Here is a 20614-nt window from a genome sequence, read left to right as displayed (position 1 = left end):
TCAACTCGCATCTGGAATTTTGCCTAAATTTGCAGCTCACATTTATTTCCTCTTTAAAGTTTCTGATTTGGGTGAAGGACGTTAAATTCTCAATTTGTCAGCCGCTAGTTTTGGTTAACAGTCGCTGAAACGTGGAGACAAACAAACGGCACCCGGCGAGACAGCAGTCGATGTATCCCAGAGTCGATTTACTGCTTCGTGCTCTCCTGCTCTGCTTGTGCCACAATTTATCTCAATAAAGCACTCTTTAGGCTAACTGACAGCTTTCGAACCGTGACTGCAGCTGTTTCTGTTTGGACTGGTGGATTTATTTTATGCGTTTTTGACTTTCAACAAGGACACCTCAAAGCTGCATTCTGTGCGTTTGTATCGCAGAGTATTGTCAGCAGGCTGGGGATGCTTCTTTTGTCTTCATGAAGAGTGTCATTGGTCTATAATTAGACTTTACAAGCTGCCGAGGACAAAACAGACACAGAGATACGAATGGAATCACACTGCACTTTAAAGCATCTTCTATTTACACTCGGAAAGGCCCAGAAATTATAGTATTTATTACAAGATGTCTTACCGGGAGTCTTCTTTAGATGAATGAATAAATGGCTTAAACTGATTATTAACTGATGTTGTAGTTTTACTTAAGTCACTTTTTTTTTTGTATTTCATTTCGACATCAGTGACTAAATCCCCTGCCTCCCTCCCACCCCAAAAGGAATAGCTTAGATTTTGCTGTGTAATATTTGAGGATGGCTTCAGGGATGTCATTCCTTTAAAATTTTAAGTTAAACATTCTCAGACAAATCTTTAGATTCAATGCACATAAAGTGCCCAAACGCGGTGTATACCAGTCGCTCAAAGAGTGGCCATGAAGGCAAAGACTCAGTTAATAACAAAATGACAGGCGCTAAAGTTGAAAGCCAGACTGACTGGCTTCTAGAAATGGTTGAATACTAACTGGAAAGCAAGGTTCATTTTGGGGTGACAAAGCGGTTTACCAGACAGCAGCCACACTCTGAATTCAAGTGACACAAGCACACTCACTCCCCGTGTAATGGATCTTCATAATGCATTGTTTCCTCTTCTTATTACCACAAAGGTTCTTACAAAACCTTTGTAAATGTTGTTTTTCGATTCAGTAAAACACAACACATCAACGCTGGCTGCTTTTTATAAATGAGCCAAAGATTCAAGTTTGATTGAGTTTTCTGAAAAATAATTTATTTCCAGAGTAAAATAAATGATATGTTGCCATACAAAAAGTGTAAGAAAGGGACAAAACGGTAACTGCAAAGAGACTAGTGGAGTGAACTGAAGTGCTGCGTTAGGTTTAAATACAGGAATAAGCTCACCATTCATTTAGTGAGCCAATTCCACAGAATTGTTTCTGCAGTCTTTATGCTAAACACTACAGGCTGAGTGTGAACACCTTTTGTTCACAATAGTGAACCATACTTTAATCCTCAATATAAATATTCATAAATCATTTGTGACATAAGACAGACACATCACAAAAATGTAATTATTAGCTCTTAGCTCACATATGATCTAATAAAACATCCTGGGCCTAATGAACCAATCATGTGATTCCTAATCTTAACACAAATTCTGAACCACATAAAATAATTACTATAGATTTTCATCTCTGCATCTCCACTGGGTGCAGAAAACAATATATAAACAATATCTATTTATTTATTTATATAAATTCCTATATGTTGAATCCCTTTTAAGACAAATTAGGCTGAATACACTCTGCAAATTGATATGAAACAAACTGCTACAGTGAAAAAAAACCTGCAGTCCTAAAAAAAAAAAAAAAAAAACAAAGTTTAAAACACAAATAAATTGGATCTGAATTGCACCTATGTGGCAAGACTTTACAGTCTAGTCCAAGCAAATATTAAAAACAGTTTATTTTATTGATCCAGCAAGAAAAACGAAAACCAAACTTCTATCAGGCCACTAAAATCACCCGGTCCATTCTGGTCCAGGTGCATCTGGTCTCTCCTCTTCTGAAGGAAAGTACAGTGACTCATCAGCTATTAGTTTGTAAACACTTGGCAACTTTTAAAACATCTGAAGAAAACATTTTTTTTTTTTTTTTTTAGAGTAACAGAACACAGTGCTGACTGAAGGACGCCTGTCATTTACCCACACAGATTAGTTCGGTCATGAAAGACCTAAACAATATGGCAACGATAGCCGTAGTAGCATCTCATCCATGCACTAGTAAACAACCAGAACTGACCCAGCGAGGTGCTGTGGAGTCGTCTTCTACCACAGAGCCACGGCAGGAATTCACTGACAACACCTCACGGTTTCAAAGAACTAGAATGGACCCTCTGAAAAACCTCATGGAGTGCACCTCGGACCCGTATGACCTTTTATCGTCTCAACGGACGAAGCAAAAATTCTTACAAGACAGACTCCATATTTTCACAAAACTCGTGGTCCTCCAGGTTGTATATAAACTTTGTCCTGTCCACGGCTTTGGGCCCGTCGCTGAGGGACGGGTAAAACTCGGTCGCCGTCAGGTTGCCCTCGTTTCCTTTGATGTATTTCTTGTAGTTCCTCCGCAGGCAGTACCACGTGGTGGTGTAGAGCAGGAAGGCCACACCCTTGAGGACGATGGCAAGGCTCACGTAGAGGCGCCTGTACTGCACGTTGTCGTAAAGAAGGCAGGCGCCCTTGTCGCCGCAGTCGGAGCTCCAGAAAAGGCAGGTGGAGTCGATCCCGGCGCCGAAGATCAGAGGAGGCGGGATGAATCCTGGCAAACAGAAACACCAAACAGCGTCATGAAACCTGGTGACATGAGAAATATCAGCAGCTACCAATCAGATAATGCAACAAGATTATTCAACCCTTTTTCTTTTTTATACTTCCCCTTCTTACAAATTTGTTTGTTCTTTGGACGAATTACACAAAGTAAATGTCATCATATTTTGGAAAAAGTTCAAGCTTAATGTCACTTATGTTGTTGGAAAACTGCATTCCAACTATGAACTGGACCTCAACAACATTAACAGTTGTTCCCTTTGGGAAAACTACTTGACTTGACTTGACTTGATTCTCTCTCTTAATATAAAAACAGAAAAGGAAGGAAGCCAGGGCAGGACAGTCTGATAAATTCTTCTGCTGTAAATTCTTACCGAGAAGTCGTAACAAAAGGAACAACACTCCTAGAGCGTACGATTTCAGTTCAGGACTCACGGTCCTAGAAGGGAAGCAGACAAAATAAAAAAATAAAAAAGATAACATGTTAATTTCTCAAAGGTGCTTTTGATTGATGTATTCAGCCAACACATCGAATTGAACAGCAAATTTTACCTGATCAGCACGATGACAGAGGGAGTCTGGGCCATGGCTCCCACAAGGCTGCAGACACATATCACACACAGGAAGATGAGGAAAACCTCCTGGCAACCCGGCAACGGACATTTCCCGGGAGTAGCAGTGCCAGGACCGTTTTTGGAAGATATACAGGTGCAGCCAGTCAGGTTCTGTAAACATGGAAAAAAAAGGGCTGGGCACAGGGCTGTAGATTGACATCCATGTTTGGAAATAAAGTAAAAATATACTCATAACCAAAGGAATCAGGACATTTCATGTTGCAGTTCTCTTAAATTGACAGTAAAAGCTTTAAATAAGTACTTGACTGGCTAATATAGGCACGGTGATGACATAACTATGTAATATACTGAGTACAAAGAATGCTAAACTGGTTGGAAGAAGGAAATTGCATCATTTAATCAACTTTGGAGCATTGCCCACAATTCCCAATTCTCCTGAGGCACATTATAATTTATCATAGCTTAACTTTTTGGGGCAGAGCGAATCTTGGCCACTACAAGCAGAAAAAGGATATAACATTTAACCTCCAATGTAAAAGCCTGCTAACTGCTGGGTGTGTGTGTGTGTGTGTGTGTGTGTGTGTGTGTGTGTGTGTGTGTGTGTGTGTGGAGGTGATGTTCAGGTTACACATCTGTTTTTGTGAGGTCTGGGTATTGATAATAGCGAGGTGCATTCTTTATACCCCGGTTTACTTTGCTGTAGCCAACCGTTGGCAAAGAGTCTGCCTTTAATTTGAGCTAAGTCATGATAAACTTGTAATAGTTATAGATGTATATAATTTTTTTCCCTCACAAAAATAGCCAGAGTGCCATAGATTTTCACTTCAGGTATTCAGGATGCTTGGAACTAAAAAAAAAGAAAAAAAGAAACTCACAGCTCGACCCAGTTTCTGATTAGATTGCCTAACAACTATCTAACCACTTGTGGGCACTCAAGAACAGTCAATTGATGCTTAAACATGAAGGAATTTGTGAATAAAACAAGACTGGGAAGCCGTGGCAAATTTAGCAGAACAAAATAGTGTGGGACTTCCACACTCATTTTCCCAATAGACATTCCGTATTCAGAACAAGAGCACATAAAAATGATGTACGAACTTCTTGTTCCACAAACCCCCCTTCATAAATACAGCAGCACATGGGAATGTGTTTAGCTTGTACGGCAGTGGTGAATACCTGCGAAATGTTTGATGCGGACTGAGACGCTCCTGTCCCCGTGCAGCCGGCGAAGCAGGCAGACAGGTAGGTAACCTCGTTGGAGCCGCACACGGGGCTGATGGACGAGGTGAAGCAGCTGCAGTGGCTGATGCACTGAGCCTCCGGTTTCTCACCCACATTTAGTGTCCTGAACAGAAACACAGGAGATCTAAACGACTTTTACCTCAGTGTTTAACAGATACGTCTGTCCAAACCGAAGGTACAGCCTGAATGAACCCTGTTATGAGCAGATTTATTCTTTATTTTTAACATGTTTAGTCTAGGTTGTGAAATCAAAAAGGCAAGACAGAGTTCCCTTCACAAGCACAGTGTGTCTAAAGAATGCTGACTACAAGAAGGAAACGGTAACAACTGAACTTGAATACATACACATTATTTCCATATGAAGACATGCAAATGTTTTTATTGTTAGTTGTCTTGTGTCTGCTTCAAATGTCTTTGCTGATGCTGTTGTAATGCAACCATTTCCCTCTGGGGAAGCCTATCCGCCTACATCCAAAAGCAAAAATTAGATGTAGTTAGAAGAAATGTTTTATTCTATTATGATGTACAGAAAAGTATATGTAGATGTATTAGAATGAAGATGTATAGCCAATAACAGTTTGATGCAGTCCTTTTCACGATCAAAAGCAGAAATTACAACTGGGTCATAAAGCTCAGTTTGATTTGTTTCAGCAAGTAAAACATATGATCCCTTGTAAACTACATTTCTGTGACAATCCTCCGTATTTCTCACCTTACATTCACATGAGACTGGCTAATAAATATAAACACATGTTTAGTTGTATTTTTCTCAAATTTTCAGGTTGCAGCTTTACCAGTACTTGAAATTTGATACATTTGCTTACTTACTTCCTCATACGTTTTAGAATAGAGGAATATAATATTTTACTACATTAACAGATCTCTACTACTTGTTCCTATGTACCAGTGAAGCCACTACAGAAAGCAGAAAAAGCAACAGGAAGCAGGACAACTGAGAGTCTCAGAAGGTTTTATTTAAAACTATAATGAAACATTGTGTGCCTGGAAGAACCTGACAATGACTGAATCAGACCCATCTATGAAAGTCGGTGCATTTCTTTTTTCATCAAAGTTTTTCTTTTTTATGGGATTACTGTCTGTCTCAATAACGCCTTCGCATTCAGTCCATGCAGCCCTCTGGAGTGTAAAGCCACGCTGAATAGAAATCCTGTTTATAGATGAAATGAGGTGACGCAGATTTGTTTATATAAATGGAAAGCCCACTGCACCCTAACAAACAGAGGTGAATTGCATTTTTACTGTGCAGGTCACCTTTAATAACGTCTAGCTATCCAAGGTAAGAAGGCTTTGTGTTGTTACCTGCTTTTTCGGTCAAGAAGTCATTTCAGTGAATTGATCATACGACACAAAACATATTTAATCTCAACGATTACATTGAGGAAATTGAAAATATTCATTGTTGGTCTGTGGCATCTAGTCTTTCTTATCGGACACATTTTGTGCTCCTGTCAATTGAAGGCCCCATATAATGGATTAAAGAATTGCATAACTAAGTTTATGGGTTGTCAAACCAGAAATAAAAGGTCTGTCAACAGACAGGCTTTCCTGTAAGTCAAAAGAAATAACCTCACATTAGCCACAAAGTGTCACAGATGAGTGATCTGAAAACTTTCTGATTGGTTTGACATTTAAATTTAATTTGATACCCAGAAGTTCAGTGGAATAAAATAGTAAATGGAGTGCAGCTATGTGGACTCTGTGTGTAATCTAAGCATAATATACAATTTTCTGTAAAGGCCTCAGAGGTTTGTTATTGGAAAAACCCATGTAAAAGCTAAAATTAGCTAAAAAGCTAAAGCTAAGAATGGGCAAAGATTTCATTGTTTTATGTTAAAAGGTGGTTCTATTAACCATTATCAGGGTTATTATTAGTTTATTTGGAGATGACTGTTTCAGCAGGGTGTCTGCAGCTTTGATCAAGTCAAAGCAAATAAATGAGTACTGGTTAGCTGATAACCAAAGTGTTATGGAACATCTGCCACTGTGACTGACTGAACAACCAAGTTAATGAACACAGTTAACTTAACTCCAAATACAGCCGGCCAGCCTGCCGTGATCACTAAATACTCTCTTACTCGTTGCCATATGGTGCAGTGACTCCAGCGACGCGGCCATTGTCGCAGCCCAGAAACAGGAAGGAGACATAGCAGGCAGTGGAGATCAGGTTGACCAGCATGGCCATGCGGATGGCTCCTAGCGCTGAGAGGTTCAGCTTCTTCACCAGCAGGCCGCCCATGAAGATTCCCAGACAGGCACATGGAATGGCCGTCATGCCTTAACAACAAAAAGGTGAGATTCCGCACATAATGTTTACTTCACAGCTACTCATGCATGCTTGAGTTACGCACGTCACGTTTGCTGTCAGTGAACAGACCTAGCAGCTGGTTTGCGGAGGTGGTGGTGAGGTTGAACTGCTGCTCAAGGTATTTTCCCAGGAAAGCTGCGAAGCCGGCCACGACTGCTATCTCCATGCAGGCAGCGAGGATGATGCAGGTAAATACAGGGTTTGACAGCAGGTGCTTTGTCACCTTAGGGATCACTGGTGGTAATACACATTAGACACCATGAGCCTTAATGTCATGACAAACTAGTTAATGGGACATGCACTCTTGATTTGTTGTGGTTTGAACAAGCAACTCACAGGATTTATAACCCAGAAGTACTTAGATAGTAAATAAAATTTGAATGTTTAAAGGAGAGTTTTGCTATAAAACAGCAGAGTGCTCCATCATCTAAAAAGGAAGGGCAGGGCACAACTTTATACCTACCAACATGTGGCTGTTCACCTAAATGAAGAGACAATGCTAACCAAAAATAGGTCATTGAATGTGCCTCAAGTCATAAAAAGGACACGGCAAACGTGACGATGTTCTGGAGAGATAAGACAGAAATGTAATTATCTAGCTGACATCACCCTGAATATAACATCCAAATGATGACGCAAGGCAGAGGAGACATCATGCTTTGGGAATGCTTTCTTCAATAGGGATAAGGAAGCTAGTCAGAGTTGATAAGAGGATGGATGGATGAAGAAAGGTAGAAGGGAGACTTGGAACAAAGTATGTTAAAGAAAAAGACTTGAGAGTAGGGCAGCAGAACAATGATCATAAACATACAGCCGGAGCTACAATGGTATGGTTTAGGATAAATAATACGCATTGTGTTACAAAGACCCAGTCAAAGTTCAGACCTAAGTCCAAGAAAGGATTTGTGGGACGACTTAAAAACTGTCGTTCATTCTTTAGATTTTGATCTAACTTGGTAAAAACAAATTCACAAAACTCTCACCTCTACTGGTGAAAGCTGCAAAAAAAAAATATTCCAAAAGACTTGCAGCTGAAAGTCAAGTCAAAAGTGATTCTAGAAAGTCTTTCCTCAGGGGCTGAATATAATGCATGCAATTTTTTATTTTCTTTATTTTGAAAATAAAATTAAAACCATGCACATTTTGCCTTCCACTTCATTTCTAAAGCACAACCAAAAAAAACCAAACGCCAGTGTGCTCTCACAAAATGAGAGAACTTTTACAAAACCCAGTTTGAAGACTTTGTTGCAAGCGTGTGCATTTCACATGGTTTAAAGCGAACGCTCACCTCTCAGCTGCTGACAGCAGGTGGGGCTGTTGGCTGGCTCATGGCTGAGCATTACTCCGTTGCTGGGCTTCGGAGTGTCATACTCTTGGCTGAGAGAAGGGGGCAGCATGACCTGCTCGCTCTCAGCTCCCTCGTCTCTCTCCCTCGTTGGCAGTGAGTGAGGAAAGCCGAACATCAGGATAGCCGAGAAGAACAATAAGGCACCGCACAGCAGGAAGCCTCCCCACCAGGCCCCGATCCACCTCGGGTCATCTGGAGTGATGCCCAGCTTACCTGTGATGAGAGGCACGTAACAAGTCAATGAGCTGTATGAGAGAAACGGAAAGAAAAAAAAAAAACCTAGACCACTGAACTCACTAGTGTCTATGAAGATGAAGTCCACATAGAATTTAGTGCAGACGGATCCGAGGATGAAGCCACATGCGGGTCCGAACACCAGCGTAGAGAAGAGGATTCCTGCAAAGGGACAAGCACAGACTTTGATTACTTAAACAACTTTTTAAAATTATTCACATTAGTCAGATCCTGTTGTGACGTATATGGCTTTACACATTAATCAAAAGTGTGATTTCTTTCACTGATTCAGTTTAAAATTAAATTCATTATGTTCACGGCAGAGTATATGTCAAGCTTGTGTTTCTGCACACTGTTATAATTAAAACCTACAAGTAAGAAAAGTAAAAAAAAAAAAAAGTTTCTTTTCTTTACATGAAAAGGGTGGATATTTAATACAATTATGGAGAAATCTGCTGAACTGAAAGTCACTGACCCCCTCCAAAAGGAGGCCAAAACACAAAAGGTCACTGCAAAAGAAGTTAAATGATCCCACAGTGTTTGATCAAAGATTCACAAACAGTGGCATTGCTTGTATTAACACGCTACTGAGCCAGAGCTGACACAAGAAGGGTCCAGGGTGAAATTTCTGCAATTTTAACAAGTCTAAAGACATAGCAGCTTTCCATCAAAACATTTTAAAGCTCTTCATGGTTCCCTCTGCTGACAAGCTTTCTGTTGATGTTGATTTCATTGTGCACCCATTCGCACAAGTACCATCACCTGGTTTACTGACCACAGCATCACTGCGCTTGAAGTATTGTCAACTTCTTAGACAATACTTGTCTGTGAAGTAGACAAGTACTGTCCACTTCCTGAACACCTCAGCAGTGCCACAGGCTGATCACCTCCATGCCTCGCCCCACTGATGTGGTGATCCATGCAAATGCAGCCCACATCAAGTCTGGAGTGCATATACTGTATACACAACATTTCTACTAGAAAGTAGACATTAGTGTTACACAACATTCTAATTTTCAGAAATGTTCATTCAAGTTTAAAGAAATCAATATTTGAAATGCATCATATAGTGTGTGTAATATTTGAGTTCAACCTTTTGAAGTGAACAACTAAAGTATAATTAACAGTATAATTAACTTTTCAATTGTACTCTCATTAATTCATGTGCAGCTGCACAAAATATAGAACAGGGCTTGCTAGGGGATTGCTCAAGGTGCAAAAATTCTTGACTAATATATTCTAAGTGTTATGAACTTTCGTCGCTCATGCTAATGTAATATTTTGCCTGTTGGACTGAGTTTGACGGCAGCAGATGCAGTGGACACAAATGTCAATTTCCACAGAGTCACAGATGACGAGAAGTGGAAAGACGAAAACAGGCAAATCTCTCAACTGATATTATCATTGCAAGGTTTCGTAATATCGTACAGCCCTAAAACAGAACCCCACAATATTACAAAACCTGCCAAGAAACTGCTAACTGCTAGGTAATGTTAGCATTCAGGACGTAGGGCTAAGCTGGCTATCAAACTCAGCATCATTTAACTGCATAAACAGCCCGCATAACGCATGCAGGTCCAACAAACAGACTGAACTCAACTCATCCCATCCTCAAGCCAGAATTATGAATTTGCTGATTAATTAAGTGTTGCGTTCAACTTTAAAATACCTTTGTTTAAAAAAAGTAAAGTGAGAAAGCAATACTCCAAACAGGGAACTGTTTCGACTGTCAGCAAAGATCAAATCAGCTGGTGTAAAAAACCAAGAGGCAAGTGTAGCATGAGAAGTGCTGTCGGTGATGCTCCCATGCTTTTGTCCCCCTCAAAACTGAACTGAGCACCCAGAATTAAACCACATGTAGGAAGAGAAAGACACATAGTGGCAGACAAGGTCCCCTATCTCCTCCAGCGGGCAAGTCGAAGATGAAATCTCTGAGCTTGATCCGAAATTCTAATTAGAGCGGGCCGCGAGCGTGAACCTGTGACTCAGACTGCAGGAAGATAATGAAGAGCCCAAGCTCAATTTGGGAGGCAAATTTTCCTTCCGGGCTTTTAACTCCTCTGATGTGCGGCAATACAAGACTTTCCTTTGGAGGGCTGGAAGATGTCTAGCAAACGGAGACAATCGATGGCTGCGCAGAAGCCAAAACAAATTCATTTCACTGGCCTCAAGTTGGCTGCTGATCGCTGTTCTTAGCATCTGATTCCAGAAGCAGCCACTTAATGAAGCACGGAAACTGTGACTAAGCTTTGTGTTGCTCTCCTGGTGCCAAGAGTAAACTCAATGGTCTGCTTCCTGCCCTGACCACCCACTTGGGAAGGGAGGCGACGCAGTCACATAAACGCGCCCTCAATCACATCATAGTTTATTTTTCACATGAAGGAAATGACTCACAAATTCACGAGGAGGAGCTCGGTAGCAACACACGTGCTACAGACAGCTCCTTCGAGTGGAAAAAGAAATGGGATGGGAACACTCGTCCTTTTCGTCTCGCGCAACCACAACTGAAACACGTTTGTTGTCGACAGCGAAACCAGCACGGAAACGAGTACACACAGATGCATCCACGAGGCGCCAGAGCACGTACACGTCTCAACCTCCTTCCTCATCACGGTAGCTTCTGAGATTCTGTTACATGGACAAGACGTAACGACAAGAAGTACAAAAAAACAAAAAAAACAAACAAACCGGTTAACACCCCCGAAAGACACTGAAGTCCAAACGCAAACTGATGAACAAGAAAGCATTGTTGTGGCAGCGAGACAAAAGAAGAGTTTTCACTGAAAACCACAGATGATGCAGGTTAGCAGCGCTTCCAGAGAAGACAAAAAAAACAAAAAAAAAACTCAAGAAGGGCACCCACAATGTGACAACCACATTTGCCTGTGGTGTTGCAAATGAGGTTGGTGTGCTCAGTTTCCTTAGAAACCAAGTGTTGTCTTCTTGTGCTGACAACATCACAATCGCTTGCACCATGGGAAATCTAAAGGAGGAAATTGAGTTAGAAAAAAAAAAATCACCTTCAGGGAGGTGATGGCCCAGCTAAACCGCGAGTCAGCGACCACTGGGAGGAGAAATGTTTCCACTGACATCCGTTCTAACACATGGTTGCTTTACGGTACACTAGGTGATAACATTGTCCCCCATAATAACAGTTTGATGCTTTTTACCAGAATACAACAGAATCCTGTGACTTTGAAATTTGGCGGTGCTCATCTTCATCTTATGAATTCAATCTTCAAGCAAGATAGAAGGCAAGATTGGATCACTTGCTCTCCTCATCTAACAAAAGTTACAAATTGAAATGTTGCCCAGATGTCGTAAAACTGCATTGATTTAGTGAAGGCACCTAAATTAAGAGTGCAGTCTGATTCTGAAGTTTCTCTCTTGCGATCCACCTTCCAGTCTTTGTCTGTAAGGCAGAAACTCTGCTTGCTTTTAACAGCAGACTTTCGTTTTAGGTAAACTTACAGTTTGATTGGCTTAGATTAGCCTGAGCTGTCTTTGTAGTTATGCTTAACCATTTTCAGCTACTGGAGGTAATTTGGACTACTCATTTACTGCTGCCATTAACATTGCACTCTCTCAGCCTCTGTTGTGTTCCATTGATACTACACATGGCCCGGTGCGTCTGCCTGTGACCCATTAGTGGAAAAGGGCTACTATTAATTTTATGTACTTTCTTTTTTGACAAAGAATGTTCTCTGTCAAAGAGAAACAAAACCATTGTTGCCATGTACTTTGTGTAGTATCAATGTTTTTATTTCCATAAAGGGTAACCATTGCCCAGCGGAACAGAGCAAAAAAGTCATTAGCCTTGCCTCTCTCTCTTTTTTTTGATAAGTACATGGTAGACATCTTGTAAGTGCATCTTTGTTTAGTTTTATCTTTTTCCAAAATACCCTTCATGGAGCTATAGCTGCAATTAATTTTGGTAACTGTTTTTTTTTATTTTTATCTCCCATCTCATGCTTCTTTGTGTAGTTGTGCCTCATTCCTAGGCAGAGCCATCAACGGATCTATCGGCGCTATTAACTTTGTGTTGCTTCAACACTTTTTTTTTTCTGTAGGTGGTACTCCTAGCCCAGTGGTTCTGTGTTTGTGTTTCTTGCCCAGAGCGGTTCATTGGTAAAGATATTATCATAAGATTTTTGCAAGCTCCCATTCCTCCTTTGCTGCAGAAACCACTATTGGCCTCCAGTCTCCTTGTCTAGCTGTGCATCTTTCCTGGATGGAAACATTCACTGAGGAACTGCTTCCATTAATTTGCTGTACTTTTCATGCTGTTTGTTGACACAGAACAGACCTCCAAGGCACTGATTCTGTGTTTAATTGGCACATTCTTGGAAGAGTCATTAACAGAACTTTTAGTGTCTAACTTTTTATAATGGTTCCTTTCCACAGTCACCACATGCTTGCTCATGCTGTCCTGGACTTCTGTAGAAGAATAACTTTTTACCTATCGGTAGTTAATGATTAACTGCGTTTCAATTGTATTATCAAAATGAATAAATGTAAATGCACATCACTGGATCTGAACTGATTATATGACAAAGTTATCTTAGAATTAAATTGATTAATCTGAATTTCAACCGAATTGTAGCCTGTATAAACTGGACCGGTTTGTCTTGTTAGATGCCTTAAGATCAAATTTGCTGAGAAACTTGCCGTTTTACATGGAGCTAAGCCGATTACAGAAGTCTCATAACAGAGTTAGACGCAATAAACAGACTCTTTCATTGTTTCTCTGTCACATTTATGTATCTGTAGAACTCGAGAGAAAGATTTGCATTTGTGCAACTGGTAAATGATCGTAATCTCACTGTCAACAGATCTACATGTTTTGGACTTGATGCTGACTGCCCGATACAATAGGTAAACTGTTTTATTCATTTTTAGTAAGAACTCAGCTAAGATTTGGAAGCTACCATGCCTAACTGAAGATTCCCATCAAACTAGTTATAGTTTGCAGCTAACTATAAACTAATTTTATCTGGGTTGTAAAACAGCCTCTGTTTGGCAACCCCACACCTTCACCTTCCCCAACTCTCTCTACCCGTCATCCCAATGCTTCAGATATTTTTCTCTAAAAGCCACCCTTGTTTTTGTCCGCACTTTACTGATAAGACTACAACCTGCCTGCACATGTTGCAAAGGGACACATTTTGCGTATTTCAAAGCAGGATTAAGCAGGAAATAAGAAAATCTAAATTAAGCCCATTAACTCTCCGTGAGGAACAACAGGGAGCTGGCTGTAATCTTCGCAATATGCTGCTTTCCAAACAACTTCTAAACCCCACTGTTTCCCCTTCCAGCAGTCCCACTACAAGATAAGAACAAAACAAACTAATTTGTTCATGCTGTACTCTGCCTAAGCCTTTTAGTACGCTGTGAATTATGGTCTCAGGGGAGGACGTCAGAAGTAATTCAATAACAAAGCTTGCATCTAGAGTTTTTGTCTCTCACTAATTTACTCAGAAACCGCTGGAAAGGGCTGCAGAGCCACTGTGCATGAGGCCTGTCCTCTCCAAGATATTAATTAACCAGCAGATGGATCACAGAGCCCCTGCACTGCAGCTGAAAAGGGAGTTCAGATTAAACATTAAACATTCACATTCAAGAAACTCCATCAGGCTTTAATCATTCGCCCAGAACATTAAAGCAAGGATTGAGATGTAAGAAAAGATGATAACTTTGTCAGACGACAGCCCAGAGAGGCCAATTTATTGCGTTTATGGAAGGATCTCTCCAAAACAACCCGCATTTGTACATTTCTATCTTTTTATCCAAGTTCGGGATTGAAATTCAACTTAACTCTCAGTTAATTTCCTGCTCTCAGGGCACAAAGGGTATTCCTCCTTCTCCTCTGTTAATCCTACTCAAGTTGGCTCAGTAATCCTCTGAGCTAAATAGGAGCCGAGGGATGGAGTAATGCGGACGGCCAGACAGCAGCTCGTGTCACTTTCACAACCGGGACCAGTTTAAGAAACTGAGGATGAGCTAGATGATTACTGAAAATAAGCCAGGAGCCAGTGTTTCATCTGAACACAAGTTTTGTCACATAATCAATAATAGGCAGCTGGAGATTGGTCTCCTGGGTTAGAGTGACTGAATACAGCTACTTTCAGATAGACTTACTTTTAGTAGTAAATACTATGAGACTTTTCTGCTTAAAAGCAGTTCATGAAAACTACTGTCTCCAAGAATTAAGTCCTAAAGCTGAGAAGCCACAACTAGTAGTAAGAGGAGGGGAAAGCATTGCTGCCATTTCCAGTATAATAATCTCATATTGGCCAAAAACTCAAGCAGCAACAATCAAGTCTTTCACCTCTGCTGCTGTAATAAACAATGTTTTTACTACAGTGCCTGCTATTTTTGTGTGAAATTTGTGCGTCACGCAAATTTGTAAGCAAATTTAAAGAAAAAATAAAAAAAAGACTACCTAGCCACAATACAAAGCCATTTACATTCTGAATGTAAAACAAGTCTGAACAATTAATTTACAAATTTGATTGATTGGTTTTAAAACAAACTATCTGTGCTCATTTCTATTAATTGCTATCCCTAAAGATGTCTTCCTGATAATGACATGTGTCACTTTAAATCTCACAGGCTTTTCAAAGGCCTTTCCCTTTGAGCATCAACCTACCCTCCTGATTGGAAGGTTCACGAAATGTAGATTCCTAACTCAAACATGTCCAAGCACGAATTTGACTCAAAATATCAAATATTAGTGAGTTTCTGCAGCATTTATCTTTTCAACAAGTGAATATCGTTGGCTGGTTACTGTCGAAACATAGGAATAAAGTAATTTAGTCACCGTCCATGTATAGTTTTCATACAAACGTACATTAACTTGTGTTAATATACTTAAGGTTAACTTGTTAACTGGTGTTAGCAAAACTAGCCATTCCTCTGTTAAACAAAACGTATCATCGAAATTACTATAAAGTTCTACGAGACGTGAGCAGAATAAACGTGAGTAACAGAAGCATTGATTCTGTTTATATGTATATTTGTGCTCTAATTGGCTACAACAAGTTGTATTTTTCATATCTTAAATTATTTTGGTGAACCTGTAAATTTAATGACTTTCTATCCATGCAAACTCAACGTCAATCTTTGATGTTTTCTGGTGATGTTACAGAAAGTGGCTTGTTTATTAATTCTCACTGAAACTATCTAAAAGGTAGCAAAAAAAGAGACTTGGGCTTCTTGCTGAAGCAGTGCCATCTCAGCTTTCAGCCAGTGACATTAGCTGTTTCTGTATAACTGACTTGCTTTGAACGGTTACAAAAAATGTGAGAAACTGGTGACACGCTTCACTCTGAATGCCTTAAATAGCCACTTTCTCAACCTTTGCATGGTTTCTCACAAAAAAAAGCTCCGTCAAGAACGATGGTAGGCCTTAAATATGTCACTACTTCTGGTCTATATAAAACACATACCACAACTTCTAAATGAATAATGTGTGGACTGATAAGAGTCAACTAGATTGACCTAAAGATGAAGAAGTGCGAAGTAGACAACTGTAACAAACAATATGTTGATGTCATTTCCTTTGTCAGATAAATTGTGAAAGAAGTCATCATATATGGAGGCAACTGACTGACTTTCTAAAGACTGAATGTTGCACAGAGTAATTTGCTCGAAATAGAAAACCCATTTTTCCTTAAAAGGTATTATTTCTTTAACTTGATGAGGGGCAGAAATGGAAAGACTACATAAAGATCGTAATTGTATAATCCTTATTTTGCAGGATGTATGTGAGAAAATGAATGTGGACTTTATCATACATAGAAACTAGTTCACAATTTCCCCATCTTACCTGCATTCATTTTATTGTCTCTCAAACATAATAATAGAAATATCTACTCTCTCTAAATTATATAAATAGATATTACCATAGTCTTGAAATACACCGTATTTTGCAAAAGATCAAAAGTGGTTTTGATCCACCTCAGGAAGACGTTTCAGACACGTCTATTGTTTTCCATCTAACCATCTAGACTCAAAGTTACTGTCCCCTTATTCACAGCGACAGGAATGAAAACATTCTGATCTCACATTTCTCTAAAACTATTTAGGAGCCGCAAAGATGTTTTGACAACACAAGATACTTTTATTTAACACCAAGAGCCACTACCACTGAACGACAGGAAACATGAATCTACCCGACAGGATATGTGGCAGTACAGACTAAACTGAGTAAAAAGTCCCTTTTTCATATGTAGAGTGGCTTTCAAAAGTGTTCACTCCCATGTTAATGTAACAGGGTTTTTTTTTTGATGTTATAAAATAAGACAGTAATAAATTATTTTAAAACTTGTTTCCCATAGTTAATGTAATGTATGTTCTGTTTGTTGTTTATTAAATTGTGTCTAATTGCACAAGCATATACACCAAGCATTTCTGAAGCACATTTTGATTTGATATCAACAAATCCTCCTGAGATTAGCAAATTTGCATCTGCTAGATAACAGTATATAGTTTAGAAGAATGCAAGAACACCGGTTATATCTTGAGAACAGAGTGGGTTTTCTAGAACAGTTTTAGATTTTTCCCGACAAAAAAATAGGCTCAGATAAAACCTAAATCTAGATAAAATCTACAGGAACTTCAAGATGAAGACAGAAAATATTTTTAAAGATCACAATGAGACCAAGCATCCATCTAAATCGACAAAAAAGGCTGATCAAAAATAATTAATTTAAGCAAATCAGAACGGGACATCCAGCCTGTAAACTCATGCTGTCAGAACATGAGCAGGTAAAAGTTGTACCCTTTTCTTCTCTAAGGCAAGGTCTATTTCGATGAAGTACAGAAGAGATTAAGTCTCCCAAATTTCAGAGATAACAGAATTAGACAGCAGCTTTCACCAAGGAAAGCAAAGCCTCGACCCACCTTAGAGGCTTTAAGAATCAAGGTTAAAATCTCTCATAAAAAAAAAATAAAATCTTCACCATCTGGATATTTTAAAAACACACAAGAGCTTCTTTGTACCCTGCAAACTTTAAGCCCCACCATAACTGTAAAGGTATTTATACTGGTATCTTTGCAGTAAAATTTTCAAATAAGTTCCTTAAATGAGTTTTTAAAAATGAGGCTTTAATTGATTATGAGATTGGAATATCCAAAATAACAAAACATACAAAAAGAGGTACACAGGTTTGCCGTATCCTGTGGTAACCCTGTTGAGTGCACACAGTCATGACCTATATAACATGCCAAAGCTTATCGCCGGCTCTCAACTCACATTCAAATGCCATTACGTCAGGATCATCCGACATTAACTTCCGCTTACGACAAATCATCTAAAATTTCAAACTGGCCATTGGCACACAGGAAGACATAATCAGACAGTAAAAAAAAACTGTTTGACATTCCCATCTCAACCACAGCAGATAAGGGTTGAAACAGTTTCACTGATGCCATATGGTTGCTGAATAAAAACTGCAGCCTGAGGGCATGTTTAATGCTATTAGCCTTTTGACCCTCTGAGGATGAGCAGTGAGGTTACTGCAGAACAAAGTCCGTCATGGACTTGGCTTATGCGCAGGCTTTTAGCAAGCCTTTTTTCCTAAACAACCTGATGGTAGACTGAACTTTGTCTCAATTTAAGGACAATCAAGATTATGTCATTAGCGCATTTTAGCAACACCTTGCAGCCGGCCGGCTCCTGATGGGAACCAATAAGAATCCTGCTGGTGGACCATTTTGAAATATGAGCCTGATTTTTGTTTCAACAGTCTTCAACAGTCAATATTCTTCTGCAATCTTTTGTGAAACTCAGTCCTTTTGTCAAAATTAAACAAATATCTGCTTCTCTTTTATTTTATTTTTTTTTTACAACCACTCTCCAACTTTAAGGATCCAAAGGACAGCCCAGGACTTCCAGCATCCACGCTTTACATACTTTGCATTGTGAAATACCCATTTATAGTTTAACATGCGGGTGTTAGTTGGTTAATTAGCCGGTCAACTAACTCAGAGAAATGAATGGTGCTTGTTTAATTTTCAGAGTGTACGGAAGAGAATGGATGGATGATAAACAAAAAATGAATGAATGAATGAATGAATGAATGATCAGATGGTTCGATGATGAACATATGGTTAGAAATATAGAAAGACACTTTAAACACTATTTCTGAAGTTTTTGGCCTCACTATTATTACGCAACAACTACACAATAGATTTGAAAACACAATGCATTTGCTAAGCCCAAGAAAAATAAGGGGCTAAAATAGAACCTAAAAAAACAATTTTGGAAATTATATAAAGTTCTGCAGCTTTAGAACTAAGACAAGACATTCTTATATTGCTGATAGTGTTTAACTTTGTATGCGTCATGCTTTTGTTCAGAAGTTGCAGTCCTACGTAATCTGCACGTTCAGTTTGTCCAAACGATCCACAAGGATTGGTACACATGATGATATTTATGTCACAAAAGCCTTGCAGTCCATCTAAGGAAATAATGAAGTAGCTCTAAGAAGCAAAAAATAAACAAACAAAACAAAAGCAATCCTCTGTGCCTAGCAGATCTTTGTCCTAGTTTATAATTCATTGGCTGCGACAGCAGAGCCGCCTAAGTCCTTTAGATGACAATGAAGAGAAAAAATGATTTTTGCCAAAACACCCTGTGGTGGGATGGAAAAAGACAAACAAAGGGCCTTTCACAGATATAAATGATTTTGTAATCTAAAAATCAACATCTGGCCCCAAAACATTTATGAAGTGGACTATAGCGATAGTAGATATTTTAAGGGAAAGGAAGTCTGGTTGGGGCACACTTTCTTACCGAGTCTGTATATATCCTAATTTTTTGTTCTCAAAATTATGAAATTACTTACATATAAAAAATGAATTTGAGTAAAAACTATTACTTGAAAAATTATTAAGATTTATTTTAACACTTGTATGGCTTCAAAATGCTTTCAACATTGCTATGCTTCTGTTTTGTGACTTAAAACAACAACAAAACTTAAACCACAAAACTGAGGCAGTCATCTGTAGACGGACGTTTTGTGTTCTGTTAAAACAGTGCAGAATGAAGTGAGTCCTGGAGTTTTTAATCCAATGCGGTGAACACCTGTTGCAGCTCAAAATGACAAGAATGAGTCGAATCTCATGTTTGTAATCGCTTTCTCCTCTCACCTTGAAGGTCAATGCCAATCGGGCCCTTTAATCTGACATGGAGTACCCTAATCTCTAATTCCAATTAGCTTTGTGACATAAAATTAGTCTAGGAACTGCTCAGAGTCCTCAATAACCTAAACGGATCCAGCGTTAGATTCCACTGACCAAAGTCGAATAGTTTTCGTTGCCTGAATCACAACACAAACTCATAATTAATGCAACAACTGTCATTTTAACCAGACATTACTTGCAGATATAAGTACAGCTCAAATCATCGCTACAAGTCTTCGCTTCACTTGCAAGGTGGTCATCAAGAGATTTTTAACTGATATGTGGTGCAAGCATCGACTCCAGTCATAACAATGCTGATGACTTCCCTGAGTCATAAGATTACACGCTAAGGCTGGGCATGTTTCCAAACTGAGCAGCGGTGTGATACTGGACGCTCCGAGGTCTTGGCCAGACAGCCAGCCGCGTGAACGCCGGGTCAAATGAGGAAAAGAAACGGAAAGCAACAGAAGGGGACAGTGATGGAGGGTCAGTAAGAGAAAGTTAACGCGGCAGAGCGAGGGCCGGCCACACAGTGAGCTGTTTGTAACCATCTTCAGATGCTGGAAGTGGTATGGAGCCTCACACAGCCTCAATTGTTGGGTGGCTGTGTTGGTGGGATGGAGGCAGAGGCTAAAGCATCAGAACATTACACTGGTGGAGAGCTGCAGCTGCTCCATTGAAGATGGAGAGCAGGAAGAGGTTTGAGACTGTTTGACAGCAGCTGGTAACAGCTTCCTCTGCAGGTGGTTTGGCCTAATTATCAGGACAGAGATGCCAGCAGCCTGTTTTTTTCCCCTCTTTTCCCAGGAAAACGAGAGAAGTGGGCTCATAAAGTGCAACTGATTGTACACCAACATGTCTGGCTCAAATATAATGCTGCAAAAACTGTGCCACATGCCGAGGAGATGGATTTTAAATGGAATCGGTGCT

General features: G+C 39.6%; 1 protein-coding gene across 1 annotated transcript in view; it reads right to left on the bottom strand.

The window, feature by feature from the left end:
• Positions 1–1193: 1193 nt before the first annotated feature.
• The window catches only part of slco3a1a (solute carrier organic anion transporter family member 3A1a), a 36673-nt gene continuing 17252 nt past the window's right edge, over positions 1194–20614 (bottom strand). Inside the window, exons 3-10 of the mRNA XM_007566409.2 lie at positions 8561–8659; positions 8204–8476; positions 6985–7149; positions 6686–6884; positions 4524–4692; positions 3325–3497; positions 3147–3211; positions 1194–2764 (exon numbers count right to left, since the gene is read on the bottom strand). Coding sequence (XP_007566471.1) covers positions 2412–2764; positions 3147–3211; positions 3325–3497; positions 4524–4692; positions 6686–6884; positions 6985–7149; positions 8204–8476; positions 8561–8659 — 1496 coding nt within the window. The 3' untranslated portion in view covers positions 1194–2411. The remainder of the gene's footprint in view (positions 2765–3146; positions 3212–3324; positions 3498–4523; positions 4693–6685; positions 6885–6984; positions 7150–8203; positions 8477–8560; positions 8660–20614) is intronic.

This window comes from Poecilia formosa, unplaced genomic scaffold (assembly GCF_000485575.1).
Source record: "Poecilia formosa unplaced genomic scaffold, Poecilia_formosa-5.1.2 Scaffold191, whole genome shotgun sequence".
NCBI classification, from domain to species: Eukaryota; Metazoa; Chordata; class Actinopteri; order Cyprinodontiformes; family Poeciliidae; genus Poecilia; species Poecilia formosa.
The sequence above is the reverse complement of the archived record's forward strand: the minus strand, read 5'-3'. Positions and strand labels throughout refer to the sequence as shown.